The sequence below is a fragment of the Typopeltis vanoorti genome, chromosome 11 (assembly GCF_054136105.1).
Source record: "Typopeltis vanoorti isolate ZY-2024b chromosome 11, IOZ_Tvanoo_1.0, whole genome shotgun sequence".
Classification (NCBI taxonomy): domain Eukaryota; kingdom Metazoa; phylum Arthropoda; class Arachnida; order Uropygi; family Thelyphonidae; genus Typopeltis; species Typopeltis vanoorti.
The window spans coordinates 103925390-103953126 of NC_143559.1; the positions used below are offsets into that span (position 1 = coordinate 103925390).

Sequence of the window (27737 nt, forward strand, 5' to 3'; positions counted from 1 at the left end):
ACTTTTCTTTGGGATATTTTCATTGGAGGCATATTTTTTGTTCATTATCTGAATTGATTGTCTGTTTCAGTTATGGTCAGTTTTCTACCAAATAGGTCTACAGTTAAGTTTTTTTGAAGAAACTAGTTGCACTCTTGATAATATAGTATGGTTAAATCTTTTCCCAACAACAAAAAATGGACAGAGAATCTCATATTAGATATGGACTGGTTGACGCCGCTCATGAGGCAACATTAGCGGCGGTGTGTAAGAAGTGCTCCGGCAGATAAGTTATTCTTGAAATAATTGTATATGAGTGATTGTTTGAGTAAGAGGTGCTATAAAAGTTGTGCACTACTAGTGTTATTAGTGTGTGGAATGTTTTGCTTAAACTTGATTACAAATTTGTTCTTATGGGCTCTTAGAGTTGTAACCAGCAGAGGAAAGATGGCGGCAGCTTTTTCAGTACATGATTTTAAACACTTCAGTCTTTTTGTGAAGTGTGAGGTGTGCTATATACAGGGTGTTCGGGATAAATTTGACAGTTTCGTAAGGAAAAAGAAAATCTTCTTTGTATCTATTAAATTTAATGAATTGACAAAAAAACATTACAGGCAGAGTTAATTACAATACTATGAACAAGATTTACTCAAAATAACCACCATTAGCATCGATCACAGCTTCAATTCTGCTTCGGAACCTCGAACAAGCTGATGCTACAGTCTCCCTGGGAAGGGCCGCAAAAACTGTTTTAATTTTATCCATTAACTGGGCTTTTGTATTACTGGAAGTGCGATTGGTGTCTTTTTCAACTGCGCCCCATACAAAATAATCCATGGGGTTAAGGTCTGGGGAGTTTGGAGGCCAAACATTTGGACTGGTGAAGTCGTAGAAATTTTCAGACAACCATTTTTGACTTTTCCCAGAGGTGTGGCAAGGGGCCGAATCCTGCTGCCATACATACGGCCTACCATTGGCTACCCTTGTTATCCAGGGCTTGACTACAGTTAGCAACTCCACGAACAAAGCCCGAATTCCAATGCCAGGGTTCTTCAACACCTGTTCCTGCAGATTTGCGAGGAATTCTGCTGTACGAACGCAATCAGATCGTCTGCTAGGGATCTTTCTTCTTGCTACATCCTCGTAGTCACCATTGCAAGTCTCTAGTTCATGCCTGATTGTTTTTACTGAATTCAGGGAGCATTGGGCAGCAGTCGTAATATCCTTATTTTGATCGCGGGCACGAATCATCATGATACAAGTTATTCTCTTCCATGATTCAGGTGGGTTCCAGCTATCCATCCTTTTTGACATCTTGTATATGAGTGAAGAAGGGTCCAAACTTTTAAATGAAGAGAAGTGTGTGTTAATACATGTAACTTACGGAAAAATATAATTAATTATAAATATGTCAAATTTATCCCGAACACCCTGTATATTCTTTTGATTGCATAGATGGTTTGGGGATGATGGAAGGAGGCTGTGTGCGAAGCGTGAGCTGAACAAGGAATTGATGAGTGCTAATATGAATTTCATAACAAAAGGTGTTAGTAGCGAGAGTGTCGCGGGAAGAATGAGTGGTCATTCGAAAGAGAAGCATGGTGTGAAAGAAAGGTGAAAAATTGTTAAGAAAGCATTGAAAAAAGAAAATGAGTGATTTAAAAACCATACGGATGGTAAAAAGAATGAAAGCGAGGCGAATGTGTTGGAAGGAAACAAAATTGAGAGAATGAAAGAAACCGGAAATAGCGTGACGAAAGGATCGAAAGTGAGGAAAAATGGAAAGAATGAATGAAAGCGAAAGTTGGACGCATGGACCAAAAGTACATAAATATGAATGAGAGTGAAAGTGTGAAGCAGGAGTCGAGAGTTCAAAAATTAGAAAGATTGAATGATAGAGAGAATGCGATGCAAGATTCAAAAGATGAATTGGGTTGGATGCAGAGTGAAATTAAGAAAATTCAGGTGAAAACAATTTTAAAAAATCAAGTAGGTACGAAAGACGAGTGAGTGGCGTTGTATGGTGACTCTATTATTAAAGGCGTGCTGGATGATAGGATGCACAAGGTATGTTTTCCAGGCGGTGAAATGAGTAGAGTGATTGAGGCATTGGATATGAGGAGGGAGGGAGCAAAGGAGTTGATGGTTTTAATGGGTACGAATGACTTGACAGAGGACAAAGAGCACATCAGAATGGATATCAGGAGACTGCTTAGAAGGATAAAAGAGAATAGTGTGACAGGAAGGGTAGTAAGCCTGTTGCCTAGGTATGACTGTGGTGAGATGAGACGGAGAGCAAGGATTATGAATGGGTATGTTTGCTGAAATGTGTGAGGAGAGGGGGGGGGGGAGTACAATTTGTTAATGTGTGAAATGAGTTTGAAGGACGAAGTGAACTGAATGGGAGCGATGGACTGCATTTGAGTGGTTATAGTGCGAGTCATTTGGAAAGACTGTTGCTGGAAAGTAGAGAATGGATCAGATCAAGTGGGAAGTGATGTAGAAAAGCAGGAAAGTACGACAGGAGAGATTGAAGACGTGGTTATGAATGAGGAAGTAAGTGGCATGAGTATGGAAAATGAGAGAATGGGTGTGCAAGATGAACAGGGAAACGGGGAGGCTCAGTGAACAGGGGTACACAGCGTGAGAAAAGTGGATGCTCCAAGAGGATGTGAGAGCATGTGTGGAAAGGAATGGGATGACCTGGGATCAAGAGGAAACAGTTGGAATTGAAAAGGGTTCTAAAATGAATAAGCAGAAAGGGAAATTGTTGGAATAAGTGAGACATGGTTAGATGAGGACAACATCCTGACAGGAATAGAGATGGAAGGATATGATGTGTTTTGTGAGGATAGAAGGGGTAAAAAAAAAATGGAGGGAAAGTGCTATTGATGATAGAGAAAGAAAGTTATGTCCATACAAAGTCGAGATGCAAGAGGGAAATAGTGCTAGTAGTTTTGAGGTAGTATGGTGTGAGATAGAGGTGAAGGGAATGAAATATTTCGTTGGATGTTGTTATAGACCAGGAAATGTTGATGATAGTGATTATGAAATGTATAATCAAATTAGCCAAGCAAATAATAAAAGAGTGATCATTATGGGCGATTTTAATTATGCCAATATAGACTGGAATGATGAGATAGCAACTGGAAGTAAAGAAAATGAGTTTCTTTAGTTTTTGAGGTGGGCACACAAGGATTTGAGGGTCTTGGATTTGGTCATCTCATCAGAGGATGTAATTATAAATGATGTGTGAAATCTCCCACCAATTGGTAAGAGTGACCATGAGGTGATTACCTGGGTGGTTGCCAGCAGTGTGAGGACCTCTGTAAGAAAAGGGTATATGTGGAACTAAAGGGGGGGGGGGGATTATGAATTCTGGAAAAGAGATCAATGCAGCTTGGGGGATTTTCAAAAACTATCTAGTAGATGCAATGTCTAAATGTATTCTAAGGGTGAGAAGGTTAAATAAGGTAGGTGTGAAATGGATGAATAAAGAGATTAAGCATGCAATACAAAGAAAAATGGCATTATGGAGGCGGCATAAGAGAAGTGGAAATAACCAATTCCATGAGGACCACAAAGACCAGGCAAGGTGGATGACTTGGTTGGTGATCTAAAGAGAAGTATGAACAGCAGTTAGCTAATGAAGCCAAAAAAGAATCCTAAGGAGTTCTTTCGATATGTAGCCAGCAAAAGAAAGAATGATTATGGAAGGATGACGTTGATTGGATAAAATGGTATAAAGACAGTTGTTGCAGAAGGTGTGGTGGAGATATTTAATGAGCAGTTCATAAACTGCTTTCAATCTTGTGAATGTGACTTCATGGAGAGATTGAGAGTAGTTGAGAAAGAGAGACTTGACTGTAAGTGAGCAAGAGGTGTATGAAGAGTTAAGCAAACTAAATGTAAATAAGGGCTGTGGGACTTGATAATATGTCACCATGTATTCTGAAGGAATGTGCCAGGGAGTTGATGCTGGCCTTCACATATTTTTTTAATATGAGTCTTGCACTCATATTAAAAAAATATGTGAAGGGCAAGATTGTGCCACTTCATAAAGGAGGTGATAGACCTCAAGCATCAAACTATAGGCCTATCTGTGTGTCAGGTGTTGTAGTTAAGTTGTTGGAGAAGCTTGTGAGAACTAGGATCCAGAATTGGGTTGACAACAATGGTATTATCTTTGATGGACAGCATGGATTTGCTAGAGGGAGGTCATGTTTTAGTAATCTACTTACTTATTACAATAAGGTGACTGCTTCCATGGACACAGAAGAAAGATACACAGTAATATACTTAGATTTCGCAAAGGATTTTGATAGATTACTGCATGATAAGTTGATAATCAAACTGGAGTGGATGGAGTTGGATATTAGATTAGTGCATTGGATTGGAGACTGGTTGTGTATGGGGGAGCAATATCCAGGAAAAGGAAAATCACTAGTGCCTCAGGGGTCTGTTTTTGGATCATTGCTGTTTAACTTGTATATTAATGATATTGGCGAAGATTTGGATGGAGATATTCAGTTGTTTGCAGATGGAGCAAAGTTGGGACGAACCATGAAGAGTAGAGAGGATATTGTGGCCTTACAAGAAGACTTGAATAAATTGATTGGGCACGTGAATGGGGATGCGAGTTCAATGTTGCAAAATGTAAGGTTTTAAAATTTGGAAAACAAAAATGGGATGCAGAATTTATGCTTGGTGAGGATATATTGTTGGAGGTGGAGGAAATAAGAGATCTAGGGGTGATAGTGGATAAGGATCTGAAATTTAGGCGACACATAGCCAAAATTGTGAAGACAACACAGAGGCTTCTGGGAATGATGCGGAGGACTCTGACTTGTATAGGTTGTCCCAAAATTCACGCAGGATTTAAATTTAGCACCATTTGTGCGGTAAAGTGTTGCCAACGAGAAAAAAAAGACAGCTGACAGTTCGGGGTTATTAAAAATGGAGTGCTACACGAAAGAATAACGCATTTTCATTGTTGAGCAATATTTTAAAAATAATGAAGGTTTGGCAGCTACAGTTCGCAATTTTCGTACAAAATATGGTCGGAATAGTGATTTAACTTCATCAACTGTGAAAAGATTAATTAAAAAATTCAAGGAAACTGGATCAATTAGTGATCTTATACACTCTGGCCGTCCTTCAACAAGTCGTTCAACAGAAAACATCGAAGCAGTTCGTGAGAGTGTTGCTGAGAGTCCAGGAACATCAATTCGGCACCATGATCTTGAATTGGACATTTCGAGAAGCTCTCTACAGCGTATTCTCACGAAAGATTTGCATCTTTATGCTTACAAAGTACAATTGACTCAAGAACTGAAGCCTACTGACCACACACAGTGAAGAGAGTTCGTTGAATGGATTATGGAACAACAACAAGTGGATGCTTATTTTTCGAACAAAATCATCTTCAGTGATGAGGCTCGTTTTCATCTTGATGGCTTTGTTAATGGACAAAATTGTCGCATTTGAGGTTCAAAAAATCCACGAGGGATTGTTGAGAAACAAATGCATCCACAACGTGTCACTGTTTGGTGCGGATTTTGGGCTGGAGGCATCATCGGTCCATTCTTCTTCGAAAATGCGGCTGGTAAGGCAATAACAGTTAATGGTGCTCGCTATCGCGACATGATAATCCAGGTTTTTGTGCCTAAATTGCAAGATATGGATGTGGACGACATGTGGTTTCAACAAGACGGTGCCACATGCCATACAGCCCGAGAAACAATTCAATTACTGCATGAATCATTTCCTGGTCGTGTAATTTCCCATTTTAGTGATCAGAATTGGCCTCCCAGATCATGTGACTTAACGCCGTTGGACTTTTTTCTTTGGAGTTTTTTGAAGTCTAAGGTTTATGCCAACAAGCCCACGGCCACCCATGCCTTGAAGGAGGAAATTGAGCGCTGTATCAACAAAATTCAGCCACATATATGCAAAACGGTCATGGAAAATTTCGACAAAAGAGTGTGTATGTGCCAGCAAAGCCATGGAGGCCATTTACCCGATATGCTATTCCATGCATAACCCTATACTGTATACTTTATGAATCAATAAGAAATTACAATTTTTAATTAAAAACCTGTGTTCTCTATCAAAATTACTTCTTGCATGAATTTTGGGACACCCTGTAGAAGTAGGGAGATTCTTGTTCCATTGTATAAAGCTTTGATTAGGCCACACATGGACTGTTGTGCCCAAATTTGGTCACCTGGTTTTCAGAAGAATGAAGAGATGAGAGGGTTCAGAGGCGACTGACTGAGGTAGTTTCTGACTTCTGGAATGTCGAGTATGAGGAAAGATTGAGAAGATGCAACTTGCAGGGTCTGGTGGACAGGAGGAGGAAGGGAGATATGATTGAGACCTACAAGTTATTAAGGGGTTGTTATAGGATCAATGCTGGAGAGGTTCTACAGAAAATAGTGAGAGATCAGGGGAGAACCAGAGGTCAGTATCCCCGGAAGCTGTATAAGGAGGGTGTGAGTAGAGGAGTGAGAAGCAAGTTTTTTTTCATGCAGAGTTGTGAATGATTGGAATGCCTTGCCTGAGAGTGTGGTGTCTACAGAGAATTTGTGTGTTTAAAGCAAGGTATGGTGAGCTTTAAACACACTATGTGTTTGATAAAAGAACCTCCTAGATGAGTCTGACTCCTTGGGATCTTGGGTAATAATAATATGGCAGAAGATCCTTTGTTAGATTTCAGTGATTCATTTAAGATTAAATATTTTTTATATGCTTGTAATTTTTGTATGCAATGTGAATTAAAGAAAAATTAAATTATTCATTCTGCACTACATAGTCACAAACTTTGAGCTGTGTGGTAGATGGTTAAAGGTAGATAGTTCACTGTTGATTTTATCAAATTGATGCGTAATTTTTGAATGTTTATTAACAAAATATCATAATCAACTAGTAATACAAAACGGGATAATTTTCAGCTTTTTATATTTTGCAAGATAAGTGTTTTTTATTTTGACAAAATTCTATAACTTGGTTGCAGAATATTAATACTTTGAAATCTGCGTGCATATCAATGGAAGAACAACTGAAAGATTATGAAGACTTAGTTGAAGCAAATGATGATATTATTGCAAAGAGTAACAAAGAAAGGTAAGTATTATTAATCTCAGTATAATTTTTTTGGGGGTTAATAAATGTGAAGTGAGTTAGTAATGTATAACCTAATCAGTGTTTATTGTAACAACGCATGTTTTATGAGACACTCACATGATTTGTAGTAAAACTGATTCATTTGTTTTTATATTAATGACCAAATAATGGGAGTGCACATGGGATACATACTTATTTAGTATGTATCCCATGAGCTACCAAGACAATGCATGGCAAATGTTAATCAAATATCACATTATTTCTATCTGATATTATTATAATAGACAGGAATATAATTTCTTGCCTATTATAATTTACTCTTTAACCATTTGAAAAAATTTTATCCAGTTGATGCCTTATGCTGTTAGTTTCTCCCTTCATTTTGAATAACCGAATCATTCATAATCACTAAATGTCTTTTTATTGTGACAATTCAAAAATGTCTGTAATTTGTGATGTTTGAATAATTGCATGGACGTTAATAGTCATGCATTTGGTCTAGTAATCAATGCATTATTATATTTAACTTTTTTTTTTTTTATAATCCATCGATTCTATGAAACACAACATAGCTATATAATTGCGTTTAAGCGTAGTGTGATTCAGTGCACAAACTGGCAGTACAGCAGCAGAGTGGCATTTTGGGCCTTCACCTAGAGAAAAAATGGTATAAATTTGGATGACAGGAGCAGCAATTAATAGAAGTAAATTCTAAAAACCACGATTTCCACAGGAAACCTAATGCAAAATGGCCAGAAATTGAAAATGAATTAAAACTTGGATAATGGATTAAAGAAGATCAGGTTGCTGCGCATCTAAAATGATTATTCAACGAGCAAAATTGTTGGCAACACAAAGAAATATCGATTGTATATGGTCGCCATCATGATGCTTCAGATTTATGCATGCATGCAAAAACAAAATATAATGGGAAAATAAACGGATCATACGTGTATTAAAAAAAAAATTAATATTTACATGAAAAATTTCATGCATAATTCACGCAGTATTATACTGTGAAGAATATTTCATTTCCAAAAATTCGACATGAAAAATGTGATGCATCCAATACAACAGTGCGTCTTTATATGGTGAAAAATACAGTAATTTGTCCTCCCACCCTTGGATATGTCTAATACTGCTTGTTTAAAACATCTGACTGTTTCTCATGCACTGCTAACATCTTTCCCCTCACATTCTTATGCCATGGCATTGCTTCACACTGCCCTCCTCTGTAGCTTGTATAATTGCCTGCTCTATAGTTCCACATACAAACTCCTTAACTGTAAATTCCATATTTGGCAACCTCCCATGTCAAAATGCATGATCAAGTAGGTTTCTTACTTATATAAATTAAAGATGCCAAGAAATTATATTCTTGGTTTAATCCTTTATCCAAGTATAAGCAAACACCTGAAGTGTTTTCAGGACAGGGCAACTCGTATATAGAGGCTAATGACTTCACATCACCTGCCTTAGTTTCTCATAATGCAAAGCACATATCCTTACAGACATGTTTGCTATGCATTATGGGTGCATAGCATAATCTTCATCAAATTCCTGCCATGTACCCTCAAGGAGTGTACAGGATATGATGGTACTACATGAAAAACTTATATCATTACTAACTTCCTATCTACAATTTTCCTCCAAATCAATCTGTTACCTGTCAAGACTCAGACATTATCAAATCTTATATTTCTAAACTCTGAGGCACTTTTTACTGTATCAATCCACCTATACCTTGGTTTTCCTCTGCATCTTTTTCCTGCCAACTTTGGCTGTTTGTATATGGAAATATGACTTCTGCATTACTTCAGCCTTGGTATCACCTCTGGGTCTGGCTCCCTCAATGAGACCTCAATAAAGGTCGAAGCCAGTCTGGGTAGTGACCCTTCCCATAATGCATAGTATTATACATGTCTGTAAGGACATATGCTTTGCTTTATAGGATACTGTGGGCAAGTGATGTGAAGTCATTAGGTGCTATATATCCTGAAAATACTTCAGGTGCAAACTTTGTTTGCTTACACTTGGATAAAGGATTAAACCAAGAATATAATTTCTTGGCATCATTAATTTATAGTATATCTTCTGCAGCTTATTGCACTTAGGTAGGGTCACTGTTTTTAATGAGCCTCGTCCACATCCTCCTGTTTGGCTGTAACCACATCTAAGTTCTTCATCCTCAGGTCCTCTTCTACCATCTCTCTTCTCTGGCCATCCATGCTTCCTCCTTCCCTGCACATGCATCTGCATGACCTTTTTTTCCCCCACATACTCGTTTTCCCTCCTCATCACATGACCAAACTATCTCAACCTTGTCTTCTATCTTTGTTCCTAAGTTCGTAACTTTCATTGTTCCCCTTACATAATCATTTCTCAAACGATCCTCTCTAGTCACACTGCACATCCACCTAAGCATTCTCATCTCTATTACCTCCATCCTGCTGATGTTATTTTTCCTAAGGGCCACAGTTTCCATAGCATATGTCATAGCTGGTCTCGCTACTATCCTGTAGATTTTGTCTTTTAGCTTGATCGGCACCGTCTTATCGCATACACTCCAGCCATCTCTCTCTCTCTCTCCAGTTCCTCCATCCAGCTTGTATCCTGCATCCCACTTCCTTCTCGGCCTCTCCATCCTCTTTTACTGTTGGACCTAAGTATCTAAAATCCCTAACCTTCTTGATGACATTTCCTTCCAGCTCCAGATCTGTCTCTTAGCTGCTATCCACACCTCATACCTTTCTTCCAGTTCCATCTTTCCAGTTTAGCTGCCACTTCCTCTCTTGAAAGTTTTACAGAAATATATACGTTAATTTTCCAAATTATGGGATCACAGTCCAGAAAAACATTGAATTAAAAATACTTCCTTGCCTGAATTATCTTTTATAATGCTCAGGGCTTGACAGATTTACTCACCCATAGTGAGTAGATTTCTCTAGCTGGTGAGAAGCTGCAGACAAAACAAAATGGAATAATTTTTATTCCATTTTGTTTAGCACATCCACCTAACCACAGTAAAGTAATTCAGAAGTAATATCCTGGTCAGAGGGTAGAGATATTACTGATATTGTTTTGTGATAGTGATTTGGGCAATTCTTTTTGAGAATTGAATGAATGTTTTCAAAGACACTTATCATGTAAATTGTTAGTGTAGAAATTTGAATCATTAATTGATAAGTCATTGATAATTGATACTAATATTTAGTATACATCATTCATATGTACTAAATATTAGAAATAGCAGAACACTTTCTTGATGCTTAAATTTTTCCCTCCCTACTAGGGATTCTCTGAAAATTGAAGTAGAAAGAATAGAAGAAGACATAAGAAATCTTCATCAGACACTTGCCAAAGAGAAAAGAAAAAGGTCAGCCATTTTGTATTGTTCAAAATTTCATTTATGCATGCATAAATGTATGAGAGATGTCCATATATGCACCTAATCAAATGCAGAACTATTACAGAATTCTGTTGGCATACACAATACCATTATATGTACAGTTGATTCTCATAGCAAACTCTTAGGGACCATAGGAATATTTTATTTTTATTGTAATTTGCTTTAGTAAATTTCTTTGGCATAGTATTGTATCTGTAGAGCTTTTCACGACTTTTATAGTGAGATAGTTTGTTATAATGGTTAGGGCTCGACAGATTTACTCACCCATAGTGAGTAGATTTTTCTAGCTGGGGAGAAGCTGCAGACAAAACAAAATGGAATAATTTTTATTTAAAAAAAAAAAAAAAACTTCTCCAACCACAGTAAAGTAATTCAGAAGGCCTGGTCAGAGGGTCAAATTCCGGATTCAAGAAGAGCTGTCATAGTACCATCTTTATAAAGAGTAATAACACTGAATGTGAAAATTAGAAGTATTTCTTAAACTGGAATTTTTGTTGGCTTTATTAGTTGACCAGAGATTTTTGTAAAATATATACAAGAAAAGAAGAATGGAGTAACAAAGTCAAATAAATTAAACCAGCACGTAACATAAGCATGGAACGTGATGTATCAGTCATTGTTTATTGAGCGTGTTATATAGTTTTCAGTGAAATGAAATTCTGGTAAGCTGAGCAAACTTATTAGGCTTTTTCAGATATCTTTCAGAATCATTCCTTGATTTTTGTTTAGAATTTCTCCAGAGTGGAGTACAACCACGGCTTCTTTAATCGTAGTTGTACTCGATCTCTAACCATTCGATGGTGTGGTTAGAGATCGAGAAGTGATGGGCTAATCCTGAAGTATCTATTCTGTTGTTGTTCACGTCTCCTACATGTTCTTTTTTTTCGAATTTTCAGGCTTCTTGACGTTTGCCCTATGTAATTTAATCCACAAGAACATGGAATGTTGTATACACTGGCATATTTGAAGAAGGCATTAATGTCCTTTGGGGATCTTAAAATATAGCGTATTGTCTTGACAGGTTTCACTGCAACTCTGACGTTGAAAGACTTACAGAGTTTGGCAATTTTTGTTGACACTGAGTCTGCATAAGGGAAAATGATGGGCGATGTATATTGCATGACAGGAGGTTGCTGCTGTGGAAAGTTTCTGTGAAGAATCTTTTTGATTATATTTCTTGGGTAACCATTGTTTACTAGGATATAAGAGTGAGTTCATCAAGGAGATCTTTTTCTTTTAAGATTATGTTGGTTGCTCTGTTCTTAAGCAAATGTATTATGCTGAGTTTCTGTGCAATATGATGAGCCGATCTGAAGTGCAAGTAACGTCCAGTGTGTGTTGATTTTCGATAGATTGTGAGCTGGATTTGTCCATTCTCTTGTTTCTTAATTAGTGTATATAGAAAAGGCAATTGGTTATTCTTTTCAAGCTCTAACGTGAACTGTATTTTTTGGTGGAAGGAGTTTATTTTTGTAAGGAATTCAAATAAGGTTGTTTCTTTGCCTCTCCAAATTATGAAAACATCATCTACATGTCTCCACCAAACCAATGGCTTTGGATTTAATTTGAAAGGATGTCAGCTTCTAGTTTTTCCATGAACAGATCAGCATAGGGAGGTGATAAGAGACTGCCCATGACTAAGCCATCAAGCTGTTCATAAAATGTGTCATTCGATTTGAGACAATGATGAAAAAGCTGAGCTATGTCATGTGGATAGAGATTGACTAGGATCTTGATAACTTCTTCAACAGGTACATTGGTAAATAACGAAACCACGTCTGAGTTTGCGAGGATGTCTGTTTTTAAGACGGAGATGCCTTTTAATTTTTCAGTGAAATTCTTAGAATTCTTTATGAAGGAATCTGATTTTTTTATATTTTCTTTCAATAGACATGCTAGATGTTTAGCTAATAGATATGTAGGAGAATTTCTTCTGTCAACGATCAGGCAGAGTGGAACTCCAATTTTGTGCACTTTTGGGGCACCGTATAAGCTTGGCATCAGTGGACGTAGAGATTTCAGACTTCGTTGTAAGTCTGAAGACCAACTTGTCATGTTCCATAATAGGTTATTAGTCTCTTTTTGATTTTTTAAAGTTGGATTGAAATATAATATGCGATAGGTTGACGTGTCTGAAACTAACTCGGTGATTTTTGTTATGTAGTCTTTGGTGTTCAAGATGACCATAGAGTTGCCCTTTTCTGCCTTTAGGATAATTATATCTTTGTCCTTCTTTAGGTTTAAGAAGGCTTGCTTTTCGAGAGGAGTTATATTGAGTTTTGGTGGTTTTGAAGTTGAAAGGATAATAGTGCTTTTTAATCGGATATCATTTGCTATTGTTTCCGGAAATGAAAAGAGTGCCTTTTCTATGTTGCTAATAATATCAATCTTTGGAATGTGATCTGGAGTGATATCAAAGTTGAAACCTTTCTTTGGTATGTTGGCTTCTGGTTTTGATAATGTATAGTCTGAAAGATTGAAAATGACTTTTTCATCAGGGAGACTCAGTCTTGAGTTGTATTTTCTTTCATAAAGTCTATCGAATTTTTTAATTTGCGATTTTTTACTAGTTAGAAAGACCTTGTCAAAACTGTTTTGAACCATGCAATCAAGAATATTCCATAGGTTGCTACTCCATCTATGCTGTTAGAAATGTCTTCAAAAAAGTTCTAAGCATCTTAGGTCACTTTTGCTAGGTAGAAATCTAATGTGTTGAATTCTTTCATGGAGTAAAGACAAAGATGCCTTTAAAGTAAATATATTTCACTCTTTTTGATTGTAATTGCTCTTTAAAAGAGACTAATAACCTATTATGGAACATGACAAGTTGGTCTTCAGACTTACAATGAAGTCTGAAATCTCTACATCCACTGACGCCATGCTTATATGCATGTCGACATATTGTGCCCCAAAAGTGCACAATATGTCGACAGAAGAAATTCTCCTACATATCTATTAGCTAAACATCTAGCCTGTCTATTGAAAGACTATTAAAAAATCAGATTCCTTCATAAAGAATTTTAAAAATTTCACCGAAAAATTAAAAGGCATCTCCATCTTAAAAACAGACATCCTCGCAAGCTTAGACGTGGTTTCGTTATTTACCAACGTACCTTGAAGAAGTTATCAAGATCCTAGACAATCTCTATCCACATGACATAGCTCAGCTTTTTCGTCATTGCCTCAAATCGAATGACACATTTTATGAACAGCTTGATGGCTTAGTCATGGGCAGTCTCTTATCACCTCCCTGTGCTGATCTGTTCATGGAAAAACTAGAAGCTGACATCCTTTCAAATTAAATCCAAAGCCATTGGTTTGGTGGAGACATGTAGATGATGTTTTCATAATTTGGAGAGGCAAAGAAACAACTTTATTTGAATTCCTTACAAAAATAAATTCCTTCCACCAAAAAATACAGTTCACGTTAGAGCTTGAAAAGAATAACCAATTGCCTTTTCTCTTCTTCTTAACATGGAATATAGGCCATGTGGCCTGTTCCGGTCTCATGCCATCTCTTTCTTGGTCTTCCGATTCTTCTTTTTCCACATATTTTGTATCTGTATAATATTTTTGGTAGTCTGCTGTTGTCCATTCGATTTAAATGTTCTAGCCATTTTTGTTTATACTGTCTTATGTAGTAATTAATTGGTTTTATTTTTAGGGATTGTAAGATTTCTTCATTTGTTTTGTGGTCCCACTTGGTATATCCAGCTGTTTTTCTGAGGAACTTCATTTCTGCTGTTTGAATTCGTTTTTCATCTTTCCTTTTCATGGTCCATGTTTCGCTTCCGTATAGTAGAGTTGGTTTTGACAAGACATTATATAGTCTGATTCTAGTGTGTTTTTGTACCAGGGATGGCTTAAATATATTATTTATTATACCATTTACTTTGACAAAGTTTGATATTTTAGTGTCTGTCTTTTTCTTCTTCGTATGATAGATCACATCCCAAGTATCTGAAAGTGTTTACTTGTTCTAGTATTTTATTATCTATCACTATTTTACTCCTTATTGGGTTTTCTCCTTTGAATGCCATTATTTTTGTTTTTTCTTTGGATATTGTCATATTATATTGCTTTGAGATATCATTTAATGATTTTAATGATCTTTGTAAGTCATCTTCTGATGTAGCTAATACTATTTGATCATCTGCAAATAGTAGTGTATCTATCTTCATTTGCGGGGTCATTTGTATACCAAATGGGTTATGCTGTTTCCAGATTGTTAATATTTCATTTATATATATATTGAAAAACAGAGGTGAGAGGGTACATCCTTGTCGTACTCCTCTTGATATATCTTTCCATTCTGAAGTGTGTTCTAATTTAACTGCTATTTTATTTCCTGTATATATTTCTTGAATAGATTGTAAAAGTTGGTTTGGTATGTTTAAATTGGTTAATATTTTAAACAATTTTTAGAAAAATTGTTTAAACAATCTAAGAAAACGACCCAGAGGAAGACCAAGATATAAGTGGATTGATACAGTAAAAAGTTCCTTAGACGATAGAAATATAAGATCTGATAATGTTGGAGTCTTGACAAGTAACAGACTGATTTGGAGGAAAATTGTGGATAGGAAGTTAGTAATGATGTAAATTTTTCATGTAGTATTATCATATCCTGTACAAGCCTTGAGATTACATGGCAGGAATTTGATGATGATGGAATTGTAGGAAGTCAGGTGAATAACTTTATATGGAATAAGAAAGAAATAAGTCAAAAGCATTAAATTAGCTGTATACAAGATAGCGTTCAAATCAATTTTAACTTACTCATCCAAGAGCTGGGTTAGAAATAAAACACTTGATCAAAAACTTGCAAACCTCTGGTATGAGTTCTGAGAAAGATGTAGAGTGAACAGATGGCTTGTTGGTCTAGGAGTATGATTCTCACTTTGGGTGCGAGAGGTCCCGGACAAGCCCGGTGGGGTTAATTTTTCAGCCTGGTTGGCCGAGTGCTTAGAGCATCCACTCTCCAGCCAAAAGGCTGCGGGTTTGAATCCTGCCATGGGCATAGATGTTTGCGATTGTGAATGAAAATGGTAGTGGTGGTGGACAGTAGATGGCATTGGTGTAGATGATGACGGGTGGATGAGGTTAAGTGCTGGTGAGACAGAGTTGTAGAATAGGTGCCCTCCCTCGATGAGTCTTGGACTCCCTAGAGGTGGCTATTAATAATAATATTAAAAATGAGGATATTAGGGAAGAACTTGCCATTGTTAGCATTCAAGAATGTATTAGTAGTAGTAGAGCTAATCTCAGCTGGTGTGCTCACTTAAGTAGAATGGGAGAGGAATGATTAACATAACAGGTGTTCTTTGTCAGGCTGGCAGGAAAAAGATCCAGTGGAAGACCAAGATGTAAATGAAATGATTTCAGTAAAAAGTGCTTAAAAAAGAAAGATATTGATAATGTTTGAGTCTTGACAGATAAGATTAATTTGGAGGAAAATTGTTGGTGAGAAGTTAGGCATGCTGTAACTTTTTCATATACTTCTATCATTTCCTGTATATCCCCTAAAGTTGATTCAGGAATTTGATGATAAAAATAAAGATCAGCAGTGTCCTGGAAGACATTAGAAGCTTCACGTACCTAGGGTGTGAGACGACACATGATTTAGACTCTAAAAAAACAAAAGAGATAAGATCTCAGATGGCAAAAGTAAACCTGCACACAGGGGACACGATATGGAAAAATAAATTGGTTAGCTTCTCCATAAAGCTAAGGCTGCTCGAAACTGCATATTCACAAGCTCTTTCTTTCAAGTCATGGGTAATGGTTGAAGAATCTGAGAAGATATTGGCTGTGAAAAACATGTTATAGCATGTTATAGAAAGATTCTACTTATTTGATGAGTGCAAAAGGTAACAAAGAACTATAAAGAGAACCTAATGCTGAAAGTAATTCAAAGGGAAGCTAGCATTATACCTTGATTCTTGATACAGTGGATGGTAAAAACAAAAAACTGCCTAGGTGAGAGTGAGTAGTATTGAGAGTTTGTAGGATTTGAATCACATGGCAAATGGACATAGACAAATGGCCAAGAATGGTGAAACAACCATCACACACCAATGGGCATTGGACCTATGGTGATTCTCTAGACCAGCCATCACTGCGATCCAAAACTCTGTTTTTTTTTTTTTTGTTTTTTTTTTTCTTTTTTTTTTTTTTTCTGTGTAGTGAGAGATGTGGATTTGAAAACGGGATCATTGTAGCTTGCATGCATGCATGCATTGCTCTCTCATGATTTGGTCACAGAATTTGATGGTAGCTGTAGTGCTGTTATGACATCTTGAATATCTGGCATTTTGCTTCCGAAATATATCATTACTTGACGTACTTGGGAAGCAAAATTGTGGTAATGGTGGATGGAGAACTCTGGTACTGAATTCATCATCAAATGCCTGACATGTACCCTCTTGGGGTGTGCAGGATATGATAGTACTCCATGAAAAACTTACATCATTACTAACTTCCTATCTACAATTTTCCTCCAAATCAATCTGTTACCTGTCAAGACTCAGACATTATCAAATCTTATATTTCTAAATTCTAAGGCACTTTTTATTGTATCAATCCTCTGGGTCTTTTTTCTGCCAACTTGGCAGAGAACACTTGTTTTTGTTAACCTTCCCTCTCCCATTCAGTTTAGGTGACCATACCACCTGAGATTAGGTCTGCTACCACATTCCTGGATGCTACCAATGTCAAGTTCTTTCCTAATATCCTCGTTTTTAATATGATATTGTCATTAATGCCATCTGTTCACACCCCTAATCTTTCTCAGCACTCTCATATCTCTGGTCTCTAGTCTTTGGTGGAGTGTTTCATTTCTGACCCAGCTCTTGATCCATAAGTTAAAATTGACTTGTACACTGTGTTGTATATAGCTAATTTAGTGTTTCGGCTAATTTCTTTCTTATTCCATATAAACTTATTCAATTGACTTCCTACCATACGAGCTTGGTTGATTCTGTTGTCTATTTCCATATTTAATTTGCCATCTTCACTAAAAATAGTGTCCAAGTAGCTGAAATGTTTTACTTGTTCTATAGGTTCTCCATTCACAATGTAATTGATATTTTCAATGCTTCTGCCTATTTTCATTGTCTTTTTTCTTGCTATTGCTGATTTTTATACCAAATTTATTACAACAGTTATACAATTTAGTCAGAGAATCTTGCAGACTTGTACTGGATCCGTTCAAGAGCATAACATCGTCTGCATAAAGTAAAGAGCTGGGATTAACATCTCCAATTTTGATATCAGGTTTAATACCACTTTCCTTCATAATTTAATCCATATAGATAATGTACAACTTTGTCTGACATCAGATTTAACATTAAACCATCTTCTTGCACTTTAATTCTAGCTGCTGACTTAACAACTCAAATAAAGAGTAAGTATTGTTTGGTGTAAAGCCCCATCAACACCACACAACTGTAGCATTTTGAATAGCTTTTCTCTTGGCACTTTGTCATATGCCTTTTTCAGATCTACACGTACAAAACTTAAATACAGATCTTTGTTATATTCATATGATTTCTCAACAATTTGTTGTAAAGTGAGAATCTGATCCCGACAGCCTCTATTTGGTCTGATTCCAGCTTGTTCTTCACAAAGCTTCCCTTCCACAATCATTCTCAACTGTTTCTCAAGTATACTTTCATGAATCTTACCAGGAACACTCAGTACAGAAATACCTCTGAAATTCTCACATTCAGTTTTATTTCCCTTTTTATATATGGGCACTATGAGAGCTCTACTCCCAATCATCCATCTGGAATTTGTCCCTATGCCCAGGCCTTCTAAACTATGCAGTGCAGCCACTGTAAGACTTTTATACCTCTATTACTTGAGCATTTCTAGTCGAATATCATGTACTCCAGCTGCCTTTCCACATTTCTGGCTTTTGATGGCTTTTTCTACTTCAAGTATGGATATTTATTCCTGACTGCATGTCTGGTCAGTGTTTTTTGCCACTGTGCTGTCATCACTGCTTGTTTCATTTAGCAGTTTTTCAAAATAATTACTCCATATGAAGGATATCTTTTCTCCAGTTTTCATGTCACATTCTTCTTCTTAATTATAAAGTGATAAGCCTCAAATTTATTGTACCATCATAATACCCCAGCCTATCCAGAAACCATAGGTACTAATGATGAAAAAAAAATATAAGCATACCATTTGTTTTTAATAATTAATTCTAATGTGCAATTATGAAAATATCATCCTTTTATTCAAAGGGGTTTGGAAATATTGACAGGTTCTTCATAATCAGTGAAAAAACTCTGTTCATCAGAAACAGCATAATAAAAATCATTTATAGCACATCTTTGGCACATCTGTTTGTCAGCAATACGTCTATTATGATTAGGCAATCAAACTTTAAACTACTTAGTGATACCAGAGTGGCTTGATGTTCCAGATGAGATTTCTGTGCATTGAAAGATCAAGAGGTAATGAATTAAAATAAATCCTGATATTGTAGTTATGGTAATCTTGTACTAACTTGAAATATTATCCATATTAACTATAAATGATTGGCGTTAAACTTATCTGTGAAAGCAATTCATCTCAACTGCTTTCACAGAACTCAATTTCTACGTCCCAAATTGTTCTCAGATACTTAGTGCCAGAAATATGGTCATACTCAAACTACTCATTGTGGCTTTTATTCCAGCTATGCTGATATGCCATAAAGAACATCAAATGAAAGTGTGCATGCAGAACCTAATCATGAACAATGAGGGAAAATCCTGCTTATTGCCAACTATTTCAAAGATGAAAGGATGAGGAGGAATTTATTCTAAAGATGAAAATGGAGCAACATGTTCCACATGAGGAAGCAAAAAGCAAAGAAGTTTTTAGCAGAAAGACCATGTTACTCTGAGAAGGTAACGGTAAAAAAAAAAGTTAACTCATGGTTTTCCCATCTCACAATCATGTCATTCCTGACTAGAATGGATCAAGGAATCCAATGAATATGGCCTCACTCTTGGACACACGCACGCACACAAAATTATTCCTCTGTATGAAAATCTTCCATTTAGAAGATAGCACAAGCACCTCCAATCAAAGAAAATTCTCCACAGAGGAATCCAAAACTGCTAAAATAAATTGTATCCTTATCAGTTTGATTTAATGACATTGGAGTTTTTATACAAACGATATGTGAACTCTGGCCTTCTACAGTTAACCAAAAAAAAAAATGAAAAATCCAAGAATGAAGAGGGGAAAAAAAGAGGCAAAACTCACAAAATCTTTAAAGCATAAATAACAAAAACATTCCTACAGCAGATTTGTGTATTCTGCCAAACCAGTCTTGTTTTTTGTCTGCAACAGACATCTGAAACCTAATGAGAATCCTTCAGCACTCAAGGACAGGATAGGGGATGGGCCTGGCATTGTGGAAAGAGTTGCTATCTGCCATGCAATGCATCCTCTTATTATGGTATGCTGCATCAATATTACAGATATATCCCAAGATAACCTCATTCTTATTTTGCAGTTGCCATCTTTCCATTCTCCTTGTTGAAGAAAAGAACCTTAGCATTCTGTGCAGTAGTGCAGTGCTTCCCAAACTTCTGGATGTCAGGGCCCCCTTTGCAAAAATTAAAATATTTCATGACCCTCCTCGAAAAAAAATTGTAATAGAGAGAGATATTATATAATATTTATTGTATTTATATTCAATACAAAACATACATAGCGAATATTGCAAAACTCAAATGTATATATTACATTTTTTGCCTCTTACCGTTTGGTTCTGAAGACGATGCGGGGTGTTCTGGTAAAATATGAAATACCGTCTTTTTTTTTTTTTTTTTTTTTTTTTTTTTGAGTCTGTTTCTGCTTCTTCTGATTGTTCGCGGTATTTTTTTTTTATTTTTTATCAGCCACTTATCCATTTCAGGGTTAAATTTTTTAACGTAGAATAGATCAGATAATATCACCACTTACCGATACTGGCACACCACAGACTGATAACATGAAATTAGTGAATATTACATGAATAAGGGAATCCCCGGGCCAGGAACATTTTTCTCTTTTGTGACTTTTCTCCCTTTACGGTAATTAAGCCTAGCGCGAAACAGACAGCAAAGGCAGGTTATTAAAACGTGCATATGATTGGTGCTGTATTAACAAAAGATTGTGCAGCCGAAAGATAAAAGTATAACTGACAATTGAGTTGAAATGCTAACTCTCTTCAACCGAATTCCATATGTGAAACTGCCATAACATTCATTATATATATTACATAGTTTTAACACTTTTACGAATTTTAATACGTTTGGTTGAATTTTATTGTTGCCTTGGGAAATCGAACTCGCACACATCTAATTAATAACAATAGTTTTTAGTTAGATACTGTGCTTGCCCATGCAACATATGGTTTTGTTTCAGTCTATACAGCATAGTTTCTGTATGAGGGGACACGTGATTCATTAATTAGTGTGTTTTTATCCCAGTTGTCTCTAATTGCACTATTTGTTGAGAAATATGTTACACAGACTCCTCATACCTTATTCACTGGCATAATAAAAGTACTTGTTTTTATTGCATTTGCAGTATAGTGGCTGTAAGGGAGGGGTGTCCCTGATTACGAATGCGTGATGAAAGGGACAGGAAGATTTGGAGCTTCCCTGGAGAGCATTCGAAGTAAATACAATTAACCACTGCTTTGAAATGAAACATATGAATAAGCAATATTTACTAATATTCATTAAGCACTGAAATACACAGGAAACAAAGTTTGTGAACCAACACCAATGTGTGAATTTTTCCATTAAAATATAAAAAATAACAAAAAAGAAATAAAAGTTAAATACATTTCTTTTAAAATAAAAAAAAATCTACTTAGTCTTAAAACATTTTAAATTTGTTTTCATTATTTCACGGTCCCCTCAACAAAACCTACGGCCCCCTTGGGGGCCGTGGCCCACAGTTTGGGAAGCGCTGTAGTAGTGTACCCACTATTGTTAGGGGAATGATTATGAATGCATACTTAACAACAGTAATCTTTCCCCTCTTAAAAGTGAGAAGTACAGTCTGTTCTCCATTCTTTTTCCCACTGTTTAAATGAGAGGTTGAAGCAGCATAAGAAAAAGGAAATGAGATAGTTTATCTTATATGTTGTTTACTTTCAAATATTTCCTTTCATGTTATTTCCTATATCATTTATTTACAAATTAAATAGTAATGGTCCCAGCACTGTACCTTGCATCACATGTCACTAGTCACCTGTTTTCACCTTGATTCTGCCCCTTCATATACCATTTTTTTTATATATATATATATCTGTCCAGCATTCCACCCTCTTATCCACATAAGCAATATCATATCCAGCCCCATTTGTTTGTTCTAATTTTCAAAAACCAAGTTCCATGTGGTATTTTGTCAAATGCCTTTGCCAAATTCATCAGAATCATCCATTTCCTTTATCCAACTCACCTATAACTATTATAAATAGTAAATTATTAAGCATGGCTTACCCTTCCTGAAGCCATGTTACCTCTCGTGCAGTATCATGTTCTTATCTATTCTTGTATTCTCTTTTTGATCAATATCACCATGCCTGAGATACTGATTGAACTATAATTTGTTACTGCAGGACTTAGAACCTCTTTTATACAAGATAATTATTTTGCTCTTTCCACTCTCTTGGAACTCTACTAGAGCTGAGACTTAGAGCCAAGTCAGAGTCATTGCCAGTTCCCTTTCACATTCTTGTAAAACCCCGAGCTGATATCCCATCTAATCCCACAGCTATATTTACATCAAGATTCTGCAATATCCTAAAAACCTCCAATTCATCGTCCTCTGTTCCCACATCAATCCCTGTTCAGATGATATACACTTGCAAAGTGGTTGCTCAGTAACTCAACTATTTTATCTGCTTCTGTCACTTCGTGACCATCAGCACTCACAAAGTTTAATCTTCCATAGTGTCGTTCTTGCTCTTACTTGCCATGTAACTCTTTATACAATATAGATTCTTTATAAATTCTTTTCATAATCTGATTTTGCCTTCTTTCCAATGCTGGTCACCTTTCTTGCCTGTATTGTTCATGAGTTTGCTGGTTAATTTTCTCCTTATCTAGGCTTCACTTCATTTTCTTCTTCTTCTACAGCTCATGCTTAATGATATTACTTATCCATCTAACTCCTACCTGATTAACACTCCTTACCTTAGGTATGAAAGTTAATATTGCTTCCTCTAGATGCGCCTTAACCATCTCCTATGCATTACTCACATCATTCCCTTGCAGTTTTTTATGCCATGGCACAGATTCAAGCTTCCTCGTAAGCTTGTCATTATCACCTGCCTTGTAGTTCCAAATATACCCCTTCTTGACAGAATAATCTTCATGTTTTTCAATCTCCCAAACCAAAACCACATGGTCACGTTTGCAAATGGCCACCTTGGTTATGGATACTCTTCTGATCTTACGATCAGGTTCAATGTTCTCACACCAATGTTCCATATTGGTGTGGGAAGATCTGGAGAACCACAATGTTCTCCAGATCTTCCCTGGAGAAATATGCATGGCTGAACACCAAAAAGATGTACAATACAAAAGAGAACAAAAAACGGGTCTTGCTTTCCATACCACTTCCACTGGACACGATGTACTCTGGCAAAAAACGACGATGTCATACATAGAAAACAACAGTTATATAAGAAAATTTAAAGAAGCTGCTAATATGCTAAAAAACCCAACCCAATAAAAATCAAGGTTTAATTCTCCATCAAGTGTGGTTAGCTCTAATAAAAAAATCTACCTCAATCTGAGCTCGGACTGTATGAACAAGAAAAAGCACACGTGACATCGTCCAGTATTGTTCAACATGAATAACGTTATATATCTGCATTTTGTTATTTGAGTTTTATGAATAGCCAGACCGTTATGATTTGTATTTATTAATTCTCTTGTTTAAACTTTAAGTTATAAAAAAATGTGATGTAATCACCGAAATATGTCTTTTGAACCAATTAGCCACAGAAGTTTACGCCTGCAAAAATAAACTAGATTATAATAACTGTAACCATTCCATACATTACAGGGATGGTGGATAAAATAAACAGAATACCACAGAAATACAACCTTAATGCCACCTTTAAACCTCCTGCAAATTAAAGAACATAACTTTCCAAGGATCGATCCATCTCCTCTGCTGGCCACCCTGGAGTATACCATATTCATTGCACCTGTAATTGCCCTACATAGGTGAAACAGGACGTGCATTTACTATCCGAAAAAAGGAACATAAACAGACATTTAATTTAATAACTATGGTAAATCACTGATGACAAATGGCAGGAAAAAATTCAATAGAAGACTAAAATCTAAGTGGTTTGATGCAGTCAAGAGGATCCTTAGAAGACTTAAGTGTAAGATCTGAGGATATTTGAATCCTTACAATTACAGATTAAAACCTATATACTATTATTTGTTTCAGTTAGGTTTCTAACTGAAAGTCCTCCCTAGAGAGTATTGTTCTGGAGAAAAGTAATCCTATTTTCCCAGAGTTCATCCTGCTCACTGCAAATCAACCTAATTAAGCTTTAAAGTAAGATATTTTTGATGATTTTCATCATCATCAAATTCCTGCCATGTATCCTCAAGGGGTGTACAGGATATGACAGTACTACATGAAAAAATTACATCATTACTAACTTCCTATCTACAATTTTCCTCCAAATCAGTCTGTTACTTGTCAAGACTCCAACATTATCAGATCTTATATTTCTATCGTCTAAGGCACTTTGTACCGTATCAATCCACCTATATCTTGGTCTTCCTCTAGGTCGTTTTCCTGCCAACCTGGCAGAGAACACTTGTTTTGCTAATCTTTCCTCTCCCATTCTATTTAAGTGACCATACCACCTGAGATTAGCTCTGCTAACGCATTCCTGGATGCTGACAATGTCAAGTTCTTTCCTAATATCCTCATTTTAAATATGATATTGCCATTGATGACATCTGTTCACGCCTCTAATCTTTCTCAGGACTCTCATATCTGCGGTCTCTAGTCTTTGGTCAAGTGTTTTACTTCTGACCCAGCTCTCAGATCCATAAGTTAAAACTGGTTTGAACACTGTCTTGTATTCAGCTAATTTAGTGTTCCAACTAATTTCTCTCTTATTCCATATGAATTTATTCAATTGACATCCCACCATACCAGCTTTGCTGATTTTGTTGTCTATTTCTTTATTTAATTTACCATCTTCAGTAAAAATCGTGCCTAAGTAGCTAAAATGTTTTACTTGTTCCACAGGTTCTCCATTCACAAACACAGTGGACATTTTCAATGATTCTGCCTATTTTCATTGTCTTTGTCTTTTTATTGCTGACCTTCATACCATATCTATTACAACAGCTATTCAATTTAGTCAGAGAATCTTGCAGACTTGTAGCAGATTTATTTAGAAGTATAACATCATCCGCATAAAGCAAAGAGCTGACATTAACATCTCCAATTTTGATATCATGTTTAATACCACTTTCCTTCATAATGTGATCCATATAGATAATGAATAACAGAGGGGATAATGTACATCCTTGGCTCACACCAGATTTAACATTAAACCATCTTCCTGTACTTCAATTCTAACTGCTAACTTACAACTCAAATAAAGACTAAGTATTGCTTGATATAATGCCCCATTGATACCATATAACTGCAGCATATTGAATAGCTTCTCTCTTGGCACCTTGTCATATGCTTTTTCCAAATCAACAAAACTTAAATACAGATCTTTGTTATATTCCTATGCTTTCTCGACTATTTGTCGTAAAGTGAAGATCTGATCCTGACAGCCTCTATTTGGCCTAAATCCAGCTTGTTCTTCACCAAGCTTTTCTTCCACAATTCTTCTCAACCGTTTCTCAAGTATACTTGCATAGATCTTGCCAAGAACACTCAGTAGGGAAATACCTCTGTAATTCTCACATTCAGTTTTATTTCCCTTTTTATATATGGGTATTATTAGAGCTCTACTCCAATCATCGGGAATTCATCCCTATGTCCATGCCTTCTGAACTATGCAGTGCAGCCACTGTAAGACTTTTATACACCATACTTCAGCATTTCTGGTAGATTATCATCTACTTCTGCTGCCTTTCCACATTTCAAGCCTTTGATGGCTTTTTCTACTTCAAGTATGGATATGTATATTCCTGATTGTATGCCTGTTGAATGTTTTTGACCACTGCTATCACTGCTTGTTTCATTTAGCAATTTTTTAAAGTAATTACTCCACACTTCAAGGATATCTTTTTCTCCTGTTTTCATGTCACCTTTATCATCTCTAACTCCTTTTATAGCACTCTTTCCTCCATTTCTAAGCTTCTTCAACAACCTCCAGAATATTTTGCCACCTTCTTGATATTTATTTTCTATATTTTTGCAAAAGTCCTCCCATGACTTTTGTTTAGCTAGTTTTACACACTGTTTAGCTTTCTTACATTTGTCTCTGTATTCTGTAAGAGTAAAAGCTGACTTATTTGCCAGGAACTTTTGATATGCTTTCTTCTTTTCCTTCACTGCCTCTTTAACTTCCTGTGTCCACCAGGGAGTTCTGATTTTTCTATCCTTGCACACAACCTCACCACATGCCTTTCTGGCAGAATCAATCAATGTTTTCTTCAAAGTTTGCCACTGAAACTCCAAGGTTTGATTCCTGATCTCAAACTCTTTCATTTTCTTTTCAATAATCTTTCTGTATTTTAGTCTACAGTTCACATCTGAGAGCTGCTCAACTTTTATTCGCTTTAAAACTTTCTTACACGTTATTCTTTTAAATATGAAATTAAATTTTATCCTGCTCAAGACTAAATAGTGATCACTTCCAATTTCAAATCCTCTGTACACTCTGGTGTCCTGCACCAGGGGGAAAACATCACTATCAGCAATAACATAGTCAATGAGACTTTTCTTATTCCTAGCCTCTTCTCTCCATGTGAATTTGTGCACATTTTTATGTTGAAATATGGTGTTAGTAATAACCAGTCCATGTCCTGAGCAGAAATCCAGCAGATATTTGCCATTATTATTAGCTTTGCTCTTTTCTCCAAATTTTCCCAAAATATTTTTGTATGTCTCACAATCATTTCCTACTCTGCTATTTAGATCCCCAACAAGGACTAACTTTTCCTTTTTCATTGTGTCAGTTGCTTTTTCTAAAGCGTCAAAAAATTCCTCCACTTCTACCTTAGTAGAACCTTCTGTGGGACCATAGGCACAAATAAGTCTCATTGTCCAGTTCTCCATTCTCATATCTACCCACATCACTCTTCTTGAGACTGCCTGCCATTCAAGAAGATTAGCCTCGAATAAGACTATTACACTTTTTTATAAAATCTTTATCAAGTAGCTTTATTTTTATCCTCCTACATGTTTCGCCAATCTGTTTCTATTGGCATCCTCAGGGAATACAAATCAGTAAGCACAAAATGAAGGTTACAGACTAGGTTATAACCGATGGTTCTAAATCATACAAAAAATTGGTATTGTGCATGACAATGTGCGTGTCTCGTTAACGTGATTTATTCGTGATGACTCATGACGTAATTGTTATGAAAGTTCATTTCTTTGATATTTAATGATCTGATAAAAGTTTTCCAAATTTCTGATAAAATTAGACGTTGTTTTTTGTTTAGGTTTTCAGTTTTACTAATGACTGTAGCTGCTTCTTGAATGGTAGTTAAAGAAGCAGCTACAGTCATCCGTAAAACTGAAAACCTAAACAAGAATCAAGGTCTAATTTTACTAGAAATTTGGAAAACTTTTATCAGATCATTAAACATCAAAGAAATGAACTTTCATAACAATTACGTCATGAGTCATCACGAATAAATCACGTTAACGAGACACGCACATTGTCACACACAATACCAATTTTTTGTATGATTTAGAACCATCGGTTATAACCTAGTCTGTAACCTTAATTTTGTGCTTACTGATTTGTATTCCCTGAGGATGCCAATAGAAACAGATTGGCAAAACATGTAGGAGGATAAAAATAAAGCTACTTGATAAAGATTTTATAAAAAAGTGTAATAGTCTTATGAATAATTGTCAAGAAAAAATTCAACATTAGCCTTGAATTTTGTGTTGAATACTATGGCTACTCCTTTTTCTTGATTGTTATTGCCTGAATATAACATTTTGTATTTATTGCTCAGAAAAGAAAGATCTCACTAGTTTTTGT

General features: G+C 36.1%; 1 protein-coding gene across 1 annotated transcript in view; it reads left to right on the forward strand.

The window, feature by feature from the left end:
• LOC150101893 (citron Rho-interacting kinase-like) overlaps positions 1-27737 on the forward strand; it is a 594274-nt gene that overhangs the window by 343849 nt on the left and 222688 nt on the right. Inside the window, exons 22-23 of the mRNA XM_090400165.1 lie at positions 6995-7104; positions 10397-10480. Coding sequence (XP_090256291.1) covers positions 6995-7104; positions 10397-10480 — 194 coding nt within the window. The remainder of the gene's footprint in view (positions 1-6994; positions 7105-10396; positions 10481-27737) is intronic.